General features: G+C 41.7%; 2 protein-coding genes across 2 annotated transcripts; one reads left to right on the forward strand and one right to left on the reverse strand.

Annotated features, from left to right (window-relative positions):
- Positions 1–2983: 2983 nt before the first annotated feature.
- On the reverse strand, positions 2984–3619 carry LOC130736109 (uncharacterized). The gene has a single exon (XM_057587955.1). It carries the CDS (start codon positions 3617–3619, stop codon positions 2984–2986), a length of 636 nt encoding a protein of 211 aa, XP_057443938.1.
- Positions 3620–12973: 9354 nt separating this feature from the next.
- Positions 12974–14323, forward strand: LOC130736110 (uncharacterized). The gene is made up of 2 exons (XM_057587957.1): positions 12974–13055; positions 13170–14323. The coding sequence occupies exons 1-2, from the start codon at positions 12974–12976 to the stop codon at positions 14321–14323; spliced, it is 1236 nt and encodes a 411-aa protein (XP_057443940.1).
- Positions 14324–21865: the final 7542 nt, after the last annotated feature.

A 21865-nucleotide genomic window follows, 5' to 3' on the forward strand; every position in this document is an offset into this window, starting at 1 on the left:
AGCTCTTAACATGTCCTCGAGCGTTTGGATCGTCCTTTCAGTCTGTCCATTGGTTTGGGGATGATAAGCCGAGCTAAATCTTAAATTCGTGCCCAAGGCCTTGTGTAGACTCTTCCAGAATTGTGAAGTAAATCGCGGATCTCGGTTCGACACTATGCTTTTTGGTATTCCATGCAGTCTCACAACTTCTTTGATGTAAATCCTAGCCCACGTTTCCAGTGAGTATGTCATGTTGACTTTGATAAAATGTGCACATTTTGTAAGTCGGTCCACAATTAATCAAATCGCGTCATTCTTGGCTTGCGTCTTAGGTAATCCTGACACAAAGTCCATTGAGATACCTTCCCATTTCCATTCGGGAATCTCTAAGGGTTTCAATTCTCTAGAAGGTTTCTGGTGTTCCGCCTTTGCCTTCTGACACACCATACAAGTCATCACCTTCCTCAGGATATCCTTCTTCATTCCTGACCACCAAAACCTTTCTTTTAGGTCTCGATACATCTTGGTAAATCCTGGATGTATGCTCAAAGTGCTTCTGTGTGCTTCCCCCAAAATTCTTTCCCTCAACTCCTTGTCTGCCGGGATGCATATCCGTTCTCTGAATCTCCACAGTCCGTCTCTTCCTTTCGTGAATTCGCCCTTCTTCTCCCTTTCATTCTTCCGCATCTGCTCTTGGAATTCCTGGTTGTCCTCCTGACCATGCTTTATATCCTCCAGAAACTCACTAGTCACTTGGACCATCCCAAATTTTATCTGTCTAGGCATTAGCTCCACTGCTAAGCTTAGATCTCTGAACGCTTCAAGTAGCTTCATTTCCTCGATCATTAGTGCAGAGATATGTAAGCTTTCCCTACTAAGAGCGTCCGCTACGACCCATCTTCTTTGTCTCATGTTTAGCTCTTTCTGGTCGAATAGATACTTGAGACTTTTGTGGTCACTGAATACGGTGAAATTCGCTCCGTATAAGTGGTGTCTCCATATCTTTAGAGCAAACACGACGGCTGCTAACTCTAGGTTGTGCGTAGGGTAATTAGCTTCGTGCGGCCTCAATTGTCTCCATATCTTTGCGCTCTTGCATCAACACGCATCCTAATCCCATCTTTGATGCATCGCAATACACTTCGAAGTCATTCTTGGGATCGGGTAGGACTAAAATTGGTGACGTAGTCAACCTCTTCTTAAGCTCTCTTAAGCTCTCCTCGCATTCGGGTGTCCACTGGTAAGGTTACTCCTTCTTTGTAAGCCTTGTCAAGGGTGTGGCAATCTTGGAGAATCCTTCGATGAACCTCCTGTAGTATCCAGCCAGTCCAAGAAAATTTCGGATTTTCGTGACCGTCTTTAGTGTTCCCTATGAGTTCACAGCTTCTACCTTTGCCGGATCTACTGCTATGTCAGCTTTGCTCACTACATGTCCTAGGAATTGTACTGACTCCAGCCAGCACTCGCACTTAGTCAGCTTGGCGTACAATTTTCGCTCTCGCAATATCCCTAGCACTATTCGGAGATGCTCCTTGTGTTCTTCTTTGCTCTTCGAATAGATCAAGATATCGTCGATGAAAACCACTACGAACTTGTCCAAGTATGGGTTGAAGATTCTATTCATGTAATCCATGAAAATCGTGGGTGCATTACTCATTCCAAATGGCATGACTTAAAGCTCGTAATGCCCATACCGCGTCCGAAAAGCAGTTTTTGTCACGTCTTCCTTCTTCACTCGAATTTGGTGGTATCCAGACCGCAAATCGATCTTGGAAAATACTTCGGCTCTCTTAAGCTGATCCATTAGATCGTCGATTCGTGGTAACAGGTACTTGTTTTTGATGGTTACCTCGTTCAATTGTCGATAGTCGACGCATAGTCTCATGCTACCATCCTTCTTTTTGACCAACAAAACGGGTGCTCCCCAAGGAGATACCCTTGATCGAACGAATTGCTTCTCCAATAGCTCTTCCACTTGCTTCTTTAACTCTGTTAGTTCCAACGGTGACATTCGATATAGAGCGATAGAGATCGGTTCTGTTCCGGGAATCAGGTCGATAGAGAATTCTATCTCCCTCTCAGGTGGCAGCTCGGTGACTTCTTCTGGAAATACGTCGGGAAATTCCCTAACTACAGGCGTCTGTTCCATGTTTGGACCTTCGTTCCCTACGTCTAGCGATCCTAAAAGTACATCTACTTCGCGTTCCGACTTATCCTCACCGGTTTGTTTGAGTTGTTTGGGATGTCCCTCCGTTCAAAAGGTAACTGTTTTATGTCTACAGTTTAGCGTTGCGTCATTGGCCGATAGCCAATCCATCCCTAGAATCACGTCTAATCCTACCAAGGGTAAACATACTAGGTCTTGTACGAACGTCCTCCCTAGAGTAACTACGCAACATCCCTCACATACCTCAGAGGTTCTACTGGTATTCTTAGTTGGGGTACTAATTTCTAAGTCCCATGCCAAACTTGTCACTAGCAATCCTAATTGCTTGACCCTCTCGTGTGATATAAACGAATGCGTTGCACCTGAATCATATAAAACTTTTAAAGGAAAACCATTAACATAACACATACCTTCAATGAGCTCCGGTGATTCTGACGCTTCTTCCATCGTCATGGCGAACACCTTCCCTTTGTTCGCTGGGCGTCCAACCCTCCTATTGTCTCTAGGTGGCACGTTTGCATTCCTATTTCTCCCTTCGCCATTTGCAGTGGTGGGATTCGGGTTTCTGCTTCCTCCAATTTGCACTCCCGATTGTCCTCCCAATACTACTCTGCATTCTTGCGCACGGTGTCCATTCCAGCGACATCTCGCGCAGAACGGGGTATTATTGAATCCTCCAGGTTTCCCTTGGAATCCAGATCCTCCTGTTGGGTTCCAAGTCCTTCCGAATTGATTCATTCCCTGATCCTGTGGTCGGAAATAGGGTTTCCTCTTCTCCTCTTTCTTCTTTGGTGCCTTACTCACACCCAGTTCTTTTAAGTACTCTTTTCGTGTCTTTTAATTTTCTTCGAAAATCCTGCACTTTTCCACTAAAGTAGAAAAATTTCGAATTTGGTCATGCCCTACGACCGTCCTAATGTCAGGCCTTAATCCATACTCAAACTTGACGCACTTTGATGTTTCATCATTAGCCGTGCTGTAGTGCGAATGGAATCGGCCCAACTCTTCAAACTTTGCGGCATACTCACCTACTGGCATCGCTTCCTGCTTCAATTCCAAAAATTTCATTTCCTTCCTACCTTTGGCATCTGCCGGAAAATACTTCTCAAGAAAAGAATTCTTGAAGATTTCCCAAGTCAACTCCCCTTCTTCCGGGGTAATTCTTCCCCTCACACTCGTCCACCATGTCCTTGCTTCACCTGAAAGTAAATAGCTAGCGAAAGCCACTTTTCTAGGTTCAGCACATACCAGGGTTTCGAAAATCCTTTTCAGTTCTCGCACCCACTCATAAGCTCCATCCGGAGTATATCCTCCCTCAAACTTAGGCGAACTTCGCTTTAGGAACTTGTCCAATCCGTGGTAAATCTCTTCCTGGTTATTCGCAGCCCCTTGTCCTGCTCCTTGCCCTGCTCTTTCCGCTTTTTCGGTCAAGAAAGCAGCGAGTTGCTCAAGTGCTCGCGCCAAGGTAGCCATCTCTTCCTAAAATTCACAAAGTGATTAGTTCCATACCAAAGATTCTCAACTTACATTTCCTCTAGTAGGCTCCTTCCTTAGGCCAGAGAATCATTGCTCTGATACCAACTCCTGTGGTGTCCCTCTTCCACAAGTGACGTATTCACCCAACTCCTATCACTTAAGAATCAGTGAGCCGTTTTTTTTTTATCGCATTAGTGTTAGTGTTAGTGTTAGTGTTACCGTTCTAATGATGCATCGATTCAGAGACCACTTACGACTTCTCACAGTCGCAGAGTTCCCCTCTAACCTTTTCAGATCGATGACCGTACACCTAAAGGCAAGCAAGTTAGCACACAATGAAAGATTAAACACATAGCATACGTGGCCAAGGCCACTATAAGTTCGATTGACAGAAACAAGAGAGCGTTCAAGTGAGGGTATACACATCCTCCACAAGGCATCATCAAACATAAACTTAATTAATTAAGAAAACTTGTGAGAACTATCATCGGACCATACGACTTCACTCCCCAACCTCCTCCTCTTCCGGATCCTCCTCCATGTCACCACTGCTTCCCTCCTCCGGCACTAGCATAGGCACTCTCTCTCCCAATCCATCGGGTTTCACGAATCGCTGTCTACAGATTCAGGCGTCTCTGGAAAAGCTTGGTGACCGCACCCTCTTCCTTGCTGTCGACCTGAGACGAGGCGCAGTCCTCCGGGGCGGAGCACCTAACGGCTCCTGAGGTGCTTGATTAGGCGCAAAGAGCTCATGTGGGCTCCTGGCTCGGATCGGTACGGGTCGGAATGGCTCCTCCTAAGCATAGGATCCACACCAACCTGTGGATGGGGACACAATCCGGCCTGGGGCACTGGATCCACCTCCGGCTGAGGCTGTGGTGGCGGATCAGGAACGGGCGGACGGAATCTCCGGGCATGCCTCGGCATATAGAATGAGAACATGAGGGGTATGGTCACTGGGTAGCCAAGCTAATCTGATCCGGGTACCCTGCACCACAACATGGTCAGTCCAGAATAAAAACAGAAACCGGTAGCGGGGTCAAGGTGCCAGCCAGTACGGGACGGGAAGTCAGCATGAATGGCGAGGACTGGAGGGGGGCTCATCCTCTAACCTGTGATCTGCTTTATAGTAAAAATAATGCAAGGGTGAGTCAAACGCGACTTTGCACAAGCCACATGTCAAATAAGATAAACGATAAAGTTCAAGATAAAATACTATTAAAAACAAGCATGTCAACAAGCACAAAAAGATCACACATAGTATGGGGTTTTACCGCCTTATATCTTCGTCCTTCGAATTGACTTCTCTCACCACTTCTTTACGAAATGGTGTGTTCATCGCCAACCCTTTTTAATTGTATTTATCATGTGATGAGTATATTTTATGGGGCCCGAAGCCTTAGCTTCTTTTAATCTTCAGAAAGTCGTCTCGGGATCATGGACACTCCTTACAGTCCACTCTTTACCGGACATGAACGCTCAGTAGCTCTCCGACAGAAATACACAACTCAACTCTTTGCCTTAAACTTCATGCCAACCCCAACCTCAGGGGTCCTGCCGGGAAGGACATGAAAGGTATATCGTTGTGTAAGTCTCGGGTCTACTTATCTCTGAACAAGACCACCATTGGCGTCTCTGTATTCCCACTCTCTTTAGTGGTAGTGACAGCACTTTCCTACTCCTTGTCGCTCCGAAAGGTTGTTTACAAACATCATCCATTGCCCCCTTATTCTTCTCTCTAATTTTTAGCGAACTAGAAACAAACATCCGTACCTTACTCTTCAAGTAAGTACGCCTCATTGTATTTGAAGGCGAGATCAGAAGGGATCAAGTAGTCGGGTTTTAGGGCAGGAAATAGTTATTCGACCCGGTAATGGTTATGTACTTTCCTTAATTAATTTAAACAAAAGGGTATAACCTATTCGTTTACTAATTCCATTTTATAATTACTAATATCTATCTTCCTAAGGTGATTCCTAACATGTGACGGGTAGGTCAAGTTTTCGAATCCAAGTATCAATAACACATTAAGCCGGTGAATTATTTCCATGTACCTTCCTACCTCAGATGTTTTTAGATTTATATATTGTCATAACACAAATTATTTTATCCGGGCTTTTAAGCCGATTTCCTAAGTATCACCATATCCCATGGTATACTTTACCTCCTTTCTAACAATGCAGCAATACAATATCCACAAGCAATTCACATATGAATCACAAGCAAACATTCATAATCACTTCATAAAATCCACAGTTATTGTAAACAAGCGAGTAAATAATAATATGTCTACTATCGCTTTAACGATTTCTTAATCGTCATGTACCAAGACAAGGTCTTGTCTAACTCCCCTTACCTGTGACTCAATGATTTCTTTTGAAACTCGAGAGCTTGATCCTTCACGCTCTGCATCATGGATTATGTCGTTTTATAGATCTATGAAGCTAAAAATATAAACTACTTCATGTACTAATTTTCTTTTTACTACCCTTCTACTCTTAGACTTAACCAATTTTCTTTACTCACCTGATTCTGTTACTAAACTCAGTCCTTACGCTCATAATCACTTCTAGATTATTTAACTTATTCTTTAAGCCATTTTGTCGAAATCACTTATTCATTAGCTTACTAACTTAACTTCCTAATTCATCAAGCTAGCCTACTGAATTCTGACTTCTGGTCTTTCATTACTCTATTCCTAGTATTCCTAACTCATAATCAAGTTCAGAATCACTTAATTAAGCTGATTAATCTAGCTTAAGTTCAAATTAATCCAAAGTTTACTTGCAAATTAAGAAATTCACAAACTAGGCTAAAACTATCTTTCGATACTCTATTCCTATAGTTTCCAACCTTCTGAATCCATCTAGACCATTTTTAGAAGCATTTAAGCAATGTAACGATCTCAATTTGCCAGTTTTTGAATCGGCCGTGAGGTGAAATTGGGGTTTTTCACCTTAGAGCTTAATCATCGATTCTATCTATCCTAAAAGGCTCTACCATGTTCCAGAACCATAAACTAATCAATTAGGCACTCCAATTAGAGGCCTGAAGCTCAACCCGATAGCATGCTCGAGTTTGAAAATTCAAATATGGGTTCTGCTAATTCATGGTGATTCGAGGCTCAAAACTAGTCTAAAGCTTCCTAAAAATGTCCTAACATGCTTAAGGATAAGTTTTGGATCGAAAACGAGCTAAAATAAGCGAATTACAAAAACTCACTTCGCTGGAGAAGACAGAGTTCGTCGGAGAAGATGATCGGAGATGTCTAGAACGTCACCGTCGTGCTGTTTTAGGGACTGGGACTTGCTCTACAGGTTATGGGGATGAATGTGGTGCTAATGGGTGTTGCTATGGAGGTCTGGAACGTGAGAAAACTCGAGTTACACGTCGGAGAACTCGTCGGATTCTGGAAAATGCTCGCCGGAGTTGCAGGGTTCTCGCGGGTTTGGGTTTTCTGGGCTCAAAGCTTCATGAAATTGACCCAAGTCGAATCCTTACTCTCTCAGGAACATAATGGAATGGAAATTACCCTCTAACACTCAACTAATTATGAGAATCGAAGAGAAGAAGCTTGTGAATCTCTTCTCGGTCTCTCTCACTCTCAGGGCTCTCTCTTCACTCTTAGCTCGCTCTGGGACTTTGAATGAATTGCTGGGGACTCAGGGACTTCAGAATGGCTCGTTTTATAGGCTAAAGGCTAGTAATTAAGGCTAACCAAGCTTAACCTCTAATCCAAGTTGCACGACCTATGGAATTGCATGCAAGCTGATTATCACAAGGCTCCAGGTGCTGCTGCAGGTCTGTACTCGTCCACGCATCATTCAGGAGGGGTTTATGGGAACTAGAAGCCATCATGGTGCTTACTATTGATGAATAGTAGTGTGTCATCATGGGTGAATAGTAACCTAGGGCCCCGGTTGGTCAATTATTTTATTCTGCCTTCAAGTCGGGACAAATTGGCTACTATGCTTCATCATTTCATAATACTAAGGGTTTTCTAATAGTGTATTTCCCCTCTGAATGCCTAATACTAACACATATTGTATGCTAGGGTTTGGCTCGTCGGTTCGACTATCGATCGATCTGAGACAGTGTGTTACTATCGTCAAGAGATTCGATTAGATTAGCTTCCTATCATCATCTACTCGAGTCATTCATTTAAATGGGAGTCATGACGACCATGTCTTTGGTACCTTTGATTGTCGGTTTGATCTAATCGTCACACCGACGTTCTAACGTCGCATCATAAATCGTGCATAAAATAGGCATATATATATACACACAAGCACACACATACACGCATCATATATATATATATACATATTTATATATATAGTTATTCATACTACCTCAGGCTTTGTTAGTTTCCTAATCCTAGTCCATTCTTAGTTATAGGGTTAATTCGTCATCTAACAGTCATCACCTGTTTGGTTAGAGTGTGGGATGTTGCAACATGTTTTCCAGATTCCAGTTGATTATTGCTGGAATAAGAGTTCTCAACAAAGGTTACACCACTGCTGACCATGTCAAGAGGATCCTTAGAGGTCTTCCTGAGAAATGGGTACCTCTGATAACTTCCTTGAAGTTTTCCAGAGATATTGACGAGTTGAGTTTAGAAGAACTCATAAGCATGCTGAAGAGTCATGAGATAGATCGCGCTGAGCATCAAACTCAGAAGAAGAAGTCTATAACCTTGAAATCCAAATCTCGAAAGGCCAAGGCACTTCAAGCAGTAGAAGAATTTGAAGAATCCTCTGAAGATTCTGATGAAGATGAGCTAACATTAATCTACAGAAAGCTTAACCGCATCTGGAAGCATAGGCAGAACAAGTACACATGTTCAACAAATGTCGGAGGAAAGCATGAATCTTCATCCGGTCAGAAGAAGTCCTTATCAAAAGAAGTCATTTGCTTCGAATGCAAAGAACCTGGACATTACAAGAGTGATTATGCCAAGCTGAAAAAGGACAAGAAGCCTAAGAAGCACTTCAAAACAAAGAAAGGTCTCATGGTGACTTTTGATGACTCAGAGTCAGAAGAAGTTGATTCTGGTGGTGAAGTCGTAGAAGGAGTCATGGCGGTTGTCAAGGACAAGGAAGCAAAATCAAATGATGCAACTAATGCTGAATCTGCATCAGAAGAATAGCCAGACTCTGATGATGAAAATGAGGTATTTGCATCTTTCTCAACTTCTGAACTCAAAGATGCCTTGTCTGAAATTATGGATAAATATAACTCTCTTTTTACTGAGCATAAAAAATTGAAAAAGGATTTATCTGCTGCCTCTGAAACTTCTGTTTGCTGCCTCTGAAACTTCTGTTGAACATGAGAAAAAGATTTCTGAATTAAATGAGAGTAACCATGCTTTAGTTAACTCTAACTCTGTGCTCAAGAATCAAATTGCTAAATTAGAAGAAGTTGTTGCCTATGATGACTCTGATGTTAAGAATGAATCAAAATATGAAAAGGCTTTTCAAAGATTCCTAACTAAGAGCGTAGATAGAAGCTTAATGGCTTCAATGATATATGGCGTGAGCAGAAATGGAATTAATGGCATTGGCTATTCTAGACCAAGTAGAAAGGAGCCTCCTATGCCTAAAACAAAATCCTTGTATGAACATTTTGTACCCTCTGGTACTATATTGCATGAACCTTTAACTGTTGAAGTTGCTCATCCCCCTCTCAAAAAGGGAACCTTCTCTATGTCTAAATATCATGCCCATATTCCTCTGTATTATCATGTTGAGAAACTCAAGGTTGTCAGAACATCTGGGGTAACTAACAAGAAAGGACCCAGAAAGTGGGTACCTAAGGAAAAGATTATCTATGTTGCAGATATCCTGGATCGCTCCACTGAAACACCAATCATGGTATCTGGACAGTGGATGCTCGCGACACATGACAGGAGAAAAACGTATGTTCAAGACCTAAAACTTAAACCTGGAGGTGAAGTTGGTTTTGGAGGCAGTGAGAAGGGTAAGATCATTGATAATGTTCTGTTGGTAGACGGTTTAATGTATAATCTGTTGTCAATAAGTCAATTAGCTGACAAGGGTTATGACATTATTTTCAATCAAAAGTCTTGCAGGGCTGTAAGTCAGATCGATGGTTCTGTTCTTTTTAACAGCAAGAGGCGGAACAACATCTATAAGATCAAATTATCTTGTTAGAATCTCAGAAAGTAAAGTGTCTTCTTTCTGTTAATGAGGAGCAATGGGTATGGCATAGACGGTTAGGGCATGCCAGTATGAGAAAGATTTCTCAGCTGTGTAAGCTTGACCTTGTCAGGGGCTTACCCACTCTGAAGTTCTCTTCAGATGCTCATCGTGAAGCATGTCAGAAGGGCAAATTTACAAAAGTCTCATTCAAGGCAAAGAGTGTTGTTTCCACCTCAAGGCCGTTGGAACTTCTGCATATTGACCTATTTGGACCAGTGAAAACTGAGTCTATAGGTGGCAAGAAATATGGGATGGTCATTGTTGACGACTATAGCCGCTGGACATGGGTAAAATTCTTAAGACGCAAGGATGAGTCTCATTCTGTGTTCTCTACCTTTGTTGCCCAAGTGCAAAACGAGAAGGGTTACAGGGTTGTGCGTGTCAGAAGTGATCATGGTGGAGAGTTTGAGAATGAGAAGTTTGAGGATCTATTCGATACCTATGGGATATCACATTATTTCTCTTGTCCTAGAATTCCTCAGCATAATGGTGTCGTTGAAAGGAAAAATAGAACTCTCCAAGAGATGGCTAGAACCATGATCCAAGAAACTGACATGGCAAAGCACTTCTGGGCCGAGGCAGTAGACACAACGTGTTACATTTAGAACAGAATCTTTATAAAACCAATTCTGAATAAGACTCCTTATAAATTGTGGAAGAATACAAAGCCCAACATTTCTTATTTTCATCCTTTTGGTTGTGTTTTCTATGTTTTAAATACTAAGGATAAATTGCATAAATTTGATTCTAAGCCCTCTAAATGTCTACTACTTGGTTATTCTGATCGCTCTAAAGGTTATATAATTTAAAATGTTGAATCTAGAACTATTGAAGAATCTATTCATGTTAGATTTGATGATAAGCTTGACTCTGACAAGTCAAAGCTAGTTGAAAAGTTTGCAGATATGAGCATAACTGTTTCTGATGAAGGCCAAGCTTCAGAAGACTGAGCCAGAGGCAACTACACCAGAAGAAGCTGATCCCTCTGATCCGCCTCGTCAGAAGAAGAGCAGAGTGATTGCCTCTCACCCTAAGGATCTGATTCTGGGGAACAAAGATGAACCAGTCAGAACTAGATCAGCGTTCAAACCTTCAGAAGAGACTCAATTAAGCTTAAAAGGATTGGTGTCATTGATTGAACCAAAATCTGTTGATGAAGCTCTTCAAGACAATGACTGGATTCTGGCTATCAAAGAAGAATTAAATCAAATCTCCAAGAATGATGTCTGGAACCTAGTCCAGAAATCCAAAGGTGCTCACATCATTGGAACCAAGTGGGTCTTCAGAAACAAGTTAAATGATAAAGGATAAATAGTCAGAAACAAAGCAAGACTAGTTGCTCAAGGCTACAGTCAGCAAGAAGGGATAGATTACACTGAAACTTTTGCTCGAGTTGCAAGATTGGAAGCAATAAGACTGCTGATCTCATTCTCTGTGAATCACAACATAGTTATTCATCAAATGGATGTCAAGAGTGCTTTCTTAAATGGATACATCTCTGAAGAAGTTTATGTGCATCAACCTCCTGGATTTGAAGATGAGAAAAACCCTTACCATGTCTTTAAGTTGAAGAAATCTCTCTATGGTCTGAAGCAAGCTCCCAGAGCATGGTATGAGAGATTAAGTTCATTCCTTCTGGACAATGAGTTTGTAAGGGGTGAAGTAGATCAAACTCTCTTTTGCAAGTCCTACAAAGATGACATCTTTATTGTGCAAATTTATGTTGATGATATCATATTTGGATCTGCTAATACATCTCTTTGCAAGGAATTTTCTAAGATGATGCAGGCTGAATTTGAGATGAGTATGATGGGAGAACTTAAGTACTTTCTGAGTATTCAAGTTGATCAACAACCAGAAGCAACATACATCCATCAGAGCAAGTACACAAAGGAACTTCTGAAGAAGTTTAACATGTTAGAATGTACGCCAGCCAAGACTCCAATGCATCCTACATGCATTCTGGAAAAAGAAGATGTCAGTGCTAAAGTATGTCAGAAGCTCTATCGTGGTATGATAGGCTCCCTATTATATCTAACTGCATCTAGGCCAGACATTCTTTTTAGTGTACATTTATGTGCTCGATTTCAATCAGATCCAAGAGAAACTCACTTAACTGTTGTTAAGAGAATTCTCAAATATCTGAAAGGTACCACTAACCTTGGCTTGATGTACAAGAAGACATCAGAGTATAAGCTTTCAGGTTATTGTGATGCTGATTATGCTGGAGATAGAACAGAAATAAAAAGTACTTCTGGAAATTGTCAATTTCTGGGAAGTAACTTAGTCTAATGGGAAAGCAAGAGGCAGTCAACTATTGCACTATCCACTGCAGAGGCAGAATACATTTAAGCAGCTATTTGCAGCACACAAATGCTCTGGATGAAACATCAGCTAGAAGATTATCAAATCCTTGAGAGAAATATTCGAATTTACTACGATAATACTGCTGCTATTTCTCTAAGTATGAATCCCATCTTACATTCAAGGGCTAAGCACATTGAGGTAAAGTATCATTTTATTAGAGATTATGTACAGAAGGGCGTACTTCTTCTGAAGTTTGTTGATATTGACCATCAATGAGCAGATATCTTTATAAAGCCCTTAGCAGATGATAGATTTAAATTTATACTGAAAAATCTGAATATGGACTTGTGTCCGGTATCAAGATGGATCAGAACCTCTGACTATGATGCTTCTGCTCTCTATCAGAAGTTGTCTAGTTCAGAAGATAACTTTATCAGAAGTTGTGTACCCATTGGTGCTCCTTCTGAGACAAGACAACAAACGTGTGTCAGTTAATTCTGATACCTCGTTCCTTGTGCCTCTCGGGAATTTCTGTTGTAATGATTACATCTACTTTATTCTCCACCGCATGATATATGTATTTATTGCTTGTTATTATGTCATTAATTTCTAACCGTTGATTTTTAACCTTTATCTGTGGTTTTCTAACTACTCAACGGTTACTTTTAAAATTCACTACATACCCACGTTTGCTCCCACATTCTCCACTTCACACACTTTCTCCCTCTCTCTCTCTTCAAAATATCAAGTGTTAAGGTTTTTTTTTAAACCCTCTCTTCTCTCTCTTGTTCATCACCCTCTTCTACCCAAACCTTCATCCGCCATGGAACATGTCGAGAAGGCCGACTCTACAGATGGAAGGGTTTTTCCCAATTTGGTTGTGGGTGTAGCAACAAGACAATCTGGTCCTACTCTTTGATCAAGATCCCATGAATCGCCTCAAGCTGAGACTCTGGGTACCGGGGAAACTATTCCAATTGCTAAGAAAAGTTGTGCAGTTACATGCTAATTTCCACCAGAAGAACTTCAAGTACTCTGTGAAATACGAGTTGATTTCCAGAATTTGGCAGAAAATGGATTAGATCTTCTCCCCGCTGTGAAAGCTCAAGGCTGTGAAAGGTATTTCAACAGGCTCTCTGCACCCATTTATGACAAGCTTGTGAAGGAGTTTTCGAAACATGCAGACTGTGATGATTATCAAGTTGTTTCACATGTGCTGGGCAAGAAAATCATCATCTCTAAAAGATCTATTGCTTTACTTCTGGGCGGTGAAACTATCAAAGGCTCTAGATTTCAGACTAATGACTCCAAGTCAAAGAAATTCAAGGAAAACTTAAACTCAGTGTTGTATGTCAGCTGGAGATCTACGAAATCTGATTACAAGAAAAAAGATCTTCATCCTGACTTAAGAATCTTACACAAGATCATGCTCAATTGCCTCAATACCAGACCCTCTGGAAGCTCTCCTGATTACATCAACTTTACTACAAAAGTGATGATGTTCTTCATCAAGACAAAGCAGAAGATTTGCCTCCCTTACTTCCTATTTACTTATCTGAAAGATTGCATAAAGAAGTCAAGGACAACTGCTTCTGAAAGCAAGAGCACAATCAAGTACATTCCTTTTGGCAGGCTTCTGTCTGATATCTTCGTTGAGAGCAACTTGGTCAAGGATTTAATCAAAGCAGGGTGCACTGAAGATTTAACTACTCTCACTGGAGATGCTTTGACTTCTAAGACTCTGAAAAGGATGGGACTCATAGACAATAAGGTTGCAGCTGCCTTTGTCTCTAAACCGGCAGAAATTGTGAAAAGAAGAATTCGCATTGATGATTTCCCTCTCTGGTCCAAGGCTGATGATCCAGAGGCAATCTTGCATTACATCAATCATCTAAAGAGTCATGGTCTGGATATTGATGTTGATGAATTCTTCAGGAATCTCCCAAATGCTCCTGATTATGATGCTCCCAAGAGGATGGCAAAGAGAAAGAATGAGGATGCTACGGATGCCAAGGATGACTCTGAGGATGGTAACGATGATGAGCCACCACCTCAGAAGAAGAAAAGAAGAAGGTTAGAATCGCAACCAAGGTTATCCAGCAGGAAACCCAACAAGCATCGAGGCCTACCAGAGTTACAAGGTCCTCTGTCAAGAACTCAAGTAAGTTTGTAGTTCTTTCTGATGATGATGAATCTGATGATGTTGTTAATGGTTCCTCTCCCATTCCTACCGAAACCTTACCTCCTGTCTCTCCCAAATACACTTCTGTCATGAAACCTAACACCATTATCTCCACCACAGCTACCACCACTTTTTCTTCACCACCCAAGACTTCAAAAATCCAAACATCTATTCAAGATGATCCAATTTGGCAAAGGATTCAAGGTCCAAAAACCTCTGAGCCTCCATCACCCATCTTACTCCCATACAAACGTACCACCTCTGAACAAGACTCACCCACTCCTTCCATACAATTTGTTACTACTACTGCAGTTTCTTCACCCTCTAACAACTCTGGAACTGGTCGTAACTTCACTGGAGTTGTAAGTGGCATGACTTCAAACCTTCCTGATGAAATTATTAAAGCTCCAAGTCCAACACACTCCAATTCTCCACCTCCTTCGTACACTGCCTTAGTGACCCAGGCCACTCCTGATGTTCCACTTCAACCAGTCCCACTTAACATGGTCTTCCCTCCTCCAAAGGACTTAACAGCTCATAAAGTTTCTCTCTCCAACTAATCACCAGTAAACTCTCAGGACTTTGAATTTCCAAATCCTGAAGCTAGCCACTCTGACCTAATTCCAGAGCAAAACACCTCTGCTCAGATGGCTCTGGACAATGTTTCTCTTCATGTAGCCTCTGACACTCAAGCGACCTCTGAAGCCACCAGCTGCAATCTTCCTCCTCTACCATCACCTGAAACCAATCTTCAGATCATTCCCTATACCTACCCTGAACCAGAAACTCTCCTGGAGTGCATCAACTCATTCAATGGTCAGGCATCAATCAAGTTGCGCAATCTGTATGCTGCCACTGATCTCAGTGAAAAACCATACATTGTTGCTGATCAATGGGGACGTCTCTGCAATTGGATGCATGGAAATATTGATGAAATGGTGGAAGTGTACACTGAAGAAAGAGATGAAAGGGTTGAAGCTGCTAAGCAGAGGTTAGCGGATAGAAACAGAAGAAGGGAAACTCTGCATGAAATGCGACTAGGAGAAAAGTTGTGGAAAACTATGGAGGAGGCCAGAATAAGGAAAGAACAAGAAGATGCTGCCAAAATGCAACTTGATTTATCTGAAGCTGCTAAGCTTGAATCTGCACGCTTAGAAGCTCTTGAACAGGCTGCTAAGTTAGAAGCTGAGGCTGCTGCTCTGAAATTTCAGGCCCTTGCCTCTGCATCTGATACTGCGATGGCTTCATCCTCTACACAAGTTATTGGTTCAGTACCTGGCTCTGACATTCCTTCTACCTATGCTCAAGCCATTCCTCCTGCTGCAACTGGATCTGACATTGCTACAATTCTCGCAAGACTTGATTCTGTTCATAGGCAACTTGACCAACAAGCTGCTATCAACAAAGGAGTGCAGGAAATGTTTGCTACCATCCTAAGCAGATTTCCAGAACCTCAACCTTAGCTTTAGGAACTCTCTTCTTTTTCACTTTTCTTTCTTATTATGTCTTTCATACGTTTATATTTTATGTTCTCTTTAAACTTGTTTTTCATTAGTTAACTTGTTGGTTTTCTAGTTACTTCTTTCATCTATTAGTTTATTCTTAATTTCTATTTCAATTTAGCATTCACATTCACACACAAAAGCTCTGAGGAAAACAAATTTCTTTATTCAATAATTTTGCATTACATTCTAAAAAGGAGGGTTCTCCCTCATTGCAACGTTGGCGCATTTGTGCCAATTCCTGCTCTAGGCAGCGCTTCTGAGCCTCCTGGTGCACCAGTTCCTCGCGGAACTCCCTCTTCTCCTCTTCAGGTTCCTCTGACCTAAACTCCAGCTCAGCCTCCATGGCGAAGATCTCCGCGCAAACATCTGATCTCCTCCGGAAGAGCCCCTGCAATTGATCCACAAACTCCAAGAAGACTCGGAGTGTAGCGTCCATCACTGGACTCAGCTCCATTCCTAGCAACTAGATGATCAACTGCTGGACACTGGAAATGACCAGGAACTTCACATTCATGAAGAGATCCTCCTCAAATGCTCTGATCCTAAGCTCTCTCATGTAGATCTCAAAGGAAGCCATTACAATGTCTATGTTTGCTCAGAGTTTATGTAACACCCCGATTTCGGTGGCGTGACTTTAGTAACCAAAAGTAAACTTAATGCGGAAAAACGTGAATTTTTTTTTTTGATAATAATATTAAAGACTAAAGAAATGAAACTCAACAATAAGAGATGATAGGACTAATATACCATAATAATTACAGCCCCCGCTGTATGTAGCTAACCACGTCACGAGTAAACCTCCAGTGACGGTAATAAGAAGAGTAGCGCCCGTAGGCAATATGTACAAACCAAATATAAAGGTGAAGTGTCCGCAACACCATCCATCAAAACTGAGAATAAGCTGGCCCATCGGCCTGAAACAAGACTTCCTAAGTCCAACCAACTCTCTGTGATTCCTGTAAAGAAACCACACAAAAAGCTATAGGCGGGAAACTACCCTGTCCCCAAAGAAACAAATGACAGTCAGAGCTACGACTCTACTCCTACACTAATCCTAATCTCGAGGAGCTCACACTAACACTCAGTCCTACGTGCTAGCATGATCGTCGTCTGAATCTGAATCCAGAACGACAAAGTCTACATACACTACCCGTCCTCCTCTCGCAACTGCGATGCGCTCCGGTGCTGGACTCACGGGCTTAGGGCCCGAACCCTGATCATCAATGATCGCAACGGTGGGTGAACTGGACTCTGCTGAATGCACTCCCACAGGCTCCTCATCTGAGGGGTCCTCATCATCCAAAGACGACGGTGGTGGTGGTGCTCCTCCTAATCCTGGTCCGCAGTGCACACCTGGTGGCAAGTTGAAACTGACAGTGCATCTCCGCAGCACTCCTGACGTCAAGTGTCCTACCCTATCTACATGGTCCTCCATGATCCGCCCCGAGTACGTCGCTAGATGGCTAGCGGGGTCAACCACCCACGAACCGGGGTCGTCCTGGTCTATCATCTCGTATCTAATCCCCCCCGAAGGGTGGACCATTGTGAACCAGTCCGCAATGGACATCTGACAAAAGGCGTTGTCCGCCAAAACACACACAGAAGGCGCGAGGGTCAACTCCAAAGAATTATGTAGATAATAATCCCAATAGGTACAGATAATAAATTGCCACTTGGGCTTATAACCAGAGATTGCATCCTAGGGTTGCATACTCCACAATGAACATAAACAACGATAATAACAAATAGCATGCATCAGATAAGATTAACAATTATCAATCACACTCAGCAACTAAGTCAGTATGCATGTTGCATGACATGATATGACGGTTAACCCAGTTAACCAAATGCATTCCGGAACGGATGGACATCAAACGGATCAGCCCTAACACCAGCCACGGTGGGACCATTTCGGCCCGCGTGCCTTTTACTCCAACAACAACGATAGTCAGATCAGCCGTAACCCGTAGGTCTGCCATTTCGGTCTGCTACAAGAGTCGTCTACAAACGCTCTTACACGGAAATCCGGGTCTTATGACCATTTTGAAATCCGACGAGGTCCAGAGTACGTCCTGTGTTAATACCTCATTAATGTTGCATGAATGCAGGATGATTAGTCAAACAACGTCTCCGAATCTCACTCGACACGTCGCCACGTGTTCTAGCTAAATTAATGTCTCTACAAGCTTACCCTAAGGTAACAGTCGATTCTGCGACAAAAGACACATCTCTACAACAACACATAACTCATGATGATCTCCAAATCATCCGACTCATCTCCATCCGATGGTCAAAACTGCTCAACGAGCACAGAGTATCAACATACTCGGAAACTATCAACCTCCCGGCTTATCCCTCGGATAGCCCAACAACACAACTGCTCCCACAGCACAAGAGTATCAACATACTCAAAACTTATCAACTTTCTCAACACTTGGATCCGACGACACTTCTCGTTTTCCAAAACTATGATTCGACTCCTAAGCTTCCTTCGAGATTATTATCATTACTTAAAGATTTATAGGTTGTTTAAGGTCTTATGAGTTTTCTTTACAAAATAATTATACTTTTAGTCTCATCACAAAACCTATAAGTTCTCGGGATCTCCAAATCCCAAATGACTCCAGAGAATGTCTCGATCCATGAAACACCATAACAAGGCCCGAATCTCATTCGTCCTATCAAACTTTCTCAAAAACTCTCAAAATAAAATCGGCATGACCTGCCCGCTATTCTCACTTTTCAGAATCACAGATATCAGCGAAAGACAAAATTACATCATCACAGTCAACAAGCATGTCATATATCAATACATTCTATAATAATTGAAGGTATGAAAAACGGTAGAAAGGGGGGGTTTGAATAACGTTTTCAAAATAAAGCTTCCACCTTCAATATTTTGACAAATCTTTCGAGACCTTAAGTGCTGAAGATAAGAGATAGAAAAGCACACAAGGATTTTATCCTGGTTCACTTGATAAATCACTCAAGCTAATCCAGTCCACCCGTTAAGGTGATTTCTTCCTTCTTAGAATGAAGGCAATCCACTAATCAGGTAAGAGTTACAACTGCACTTGAAACCTACAAGTGACTAACAATTACACTGACTTAGCTCACACTAAGATTCACTCTCTTAGTCTTCTCTAGGATCCGATCAACCTTGATCTCCTAAAGGAACTAAACAAACTGTTTAATCAAAGAATGTTTACAAGAGATTTGCTTCTGAAAAGCTAATAGTAAACACAATGAATTTCAGATGAAAGAATGCTTGAAGGTTTTTGAATATAGCTTGTGCTTATGTAAATTCTTCCAACCACATCTTTCAATCTTCAGCCTCTATTTATACTCCAAGGATTAGGGTTTGAACGCTGCATGGAAATGCTACCGTTGGAGGGCAGTTCTGGAAATTCCAGCTTCTGCTGTGGCTGAGAACGTTAGGTAGGTGGTCAGGATGGTACAGTTGCTTTTGTACTTGGATAGTGACTTGACCTTTAAACCTAGGAGACTTCTGATCAGAGGAAAGCTTCATGTTGGAACTTGTGAAGCCGGTTGATCAGAGTCAGAGGGAAAGCACAGATCCTCTGACCGTTGTATCTTCTGATTCTGAACTCAGATGGAAGTACATGGTCTTCAGAGTCTCTTGCTTCTGGACATCAGAGATTCCACTATTCAGCTTCTGTATCTTCAGAGTCTTCTACACCATCAGAACATCTGAACCTTCAGTGTTTCTTGGTTATCAGAACTTCTGGATCTTCAGAGCTTCTAGTGACTGAGTCCACATCAGAGTTTGTGTAGCTTCAGAACTTCTGAAGCTTTTTCACTGTTCATATTGAACATGGTCAATGCGAAAGCGTTGCTTGGGTCACTCTTTATGCACAGTGCTTCTGATTTGTGTGGGATTGAATTGAGGTCAGAGCCTGTAAATAGCACACTCAGAAAAACACGTTAGAGTACCATAATTGTTCATATCAAAAGGTTAACTTGTAATCATCAAAACATAGAGTTGTACTACTAGATCAAAACTTGATCTTACAATCTCCCCCTTTTTGATGATGACAAAACTAAGATTTTTTATGAACAATTCTTAAACATTAAACTGAAGTCACTCAGAGTTTAGAAATATAGAATAAGACTTATCCTGATGTGAATAGTTTATCTTGCTCATTCTGAATTCAAGTCGCTGCTTGATTCTGAGCTTAGCTCCCCCTGAATCTAATACTTGATGAAAGCGTTAGAAAAGTCTAGATTCTGAGCTAAATAAAATAAGAGTTCAGAGTGAAAAACTTATGACATAGATGAGAAAGAGTAATCAGAGCGCATAAGTAATCAGAGTCAACGGACAAGGTATCAGAGTCTTGGGTATCAAAGTCAAACTAAAATCACTTCAGAAGAAGTGAAATGTATTCCTTGTATTTGCCCAGTGACACATCTATGGTCATGAAGGTGGAACTCTTAAATTCTCCAAAAAAAAAAATTAAGTCACACTAACACATCTTACACATCAAAAACTGGGTTGTACTCCCCCTTTTTGTCATAAGCAAAAAGCCTGGGGTGTGAAAAACTTAGCTTGAAGTACAAGGTACTCCCCCTTAGAGAAGGTCTAAGTTTTAAGAAAATTAAAACGATGCATGAATCAGAGTTAGGCGAAATAAATAGAAGAGTTAATGCACAAGAGGAACGTTTACCACCGGCCAAGGGAGTAAAGAAAGGGGTCAGTTACCAAGAACTTAACCTCGAGAAACTGTAGGAGCATTAACTTTCAGAGAGAAAGTGAAGCTTATATAAAGCGATGGAGAAAGAGGGTAAGCTTCACAACTCGATCAAGTCCATAATCGGAAATGGCTTCATACATGGTTGCACTAGAAGAGCTCAGAAGGAAGGCCTTTGAGGAGGACTTGTTCCTTAATATAAGGCATCCAGAGGGTACAAAAACCATATCGGAGCTGACGAGGGAACTGCTAGAAGAGGACCTGCGTCCAGAGTTGAGGAATGACTTAGAAGAATTCCTTGCCTTCTTGAAGGAAGTACAAGAACTCAGCCAGCTTGAACTGAAGCTGCTGGAAGAGAAAGAAGTCATAGAAAAGAAGCTCAAGACTTCAGAAGGAATTCTGGAGAGGGATGAGCTGAAAGACAGTCTCAACAACATCCAGTATTCACTGGATCGTCTGGAGAAAAATAGGTCAGAGCAGCGCCAGGAGTGCAGGAGAATGAGGAAGGATCCTCCATTCTAGGCTTAAAAAAAATGTATGATGTAAAAGAGAATGATTATGAATAAAAAAAAATTTCAGACACAATGTGACAAATATATATATATATATATATATATATATAAAGATAAACAGAACTAACAAAGCAAAAAAAATAACTAGAGAAGCTAAAGGAAAATAACTAGAGTTTAAAATAAAACTAAGTTAAGCAAGCAAAACGAAGAGATCCTGAAGCTAAGGTTTATTAGTGCGACGCAGAAGTTCCATCATCATTTGCTTCATTTCTATCAGCATAGACTCATGAGTATCAAGACGTTGTTCCATGGTGTCGAGTCTGGACGAGCTGGACGGTGTAGAACTGGAGGGAACATTCTGAGCAGCTTGGGGAGCTGGAATGGAAGCAGAAGCAACAGGAGTAAAAACCACTGGTGCAAGTGCTTGGCATCTAAGTGCTTCAGCTTCAGCTTCAAGTCTTTCTGCCTCTAACCGAGCGAGTTCAGCTTGAGCTGCTTCTTGACGTGCAGCTTCTTCTGCTTGTTCTTTCTTTCTTCTGGCCTCTTCAATAGCTTCGAGAAGCTTATGTCTCTGTTGTTCATGAAGAGCCACTCTTCTGGCAAACCTTTGCTTTGCAGCCTGGATCCTCTAATCCCTTTCAGCAATGAGAAGACTCATCATAGCAGGAACTTGAGCAACTAACCAAGTACTCAGATTATCCCATTCCTCAGCAACAGAGTCAGGATTCTCACTCAGGTCAGTGTGACCTTGCACGTTGCGTAGCATCAAAGAAGCTTCTTGATTAAACACATTGATGCACTCGGAGA

This window comes from Lotus japonicus, chromosome 2, assembly GCF_012489685.1.
Source record: "Lotus japonicus ecotype B-129 chromosome 2, LjGifu_v1.2".
Taxonomy (NCBI): Eukaryota; Viridiplantae; Streptophyta; class Magnoliopsida; order Fabales; family Fabaceae; genus Lotus; species Lotus japonicus.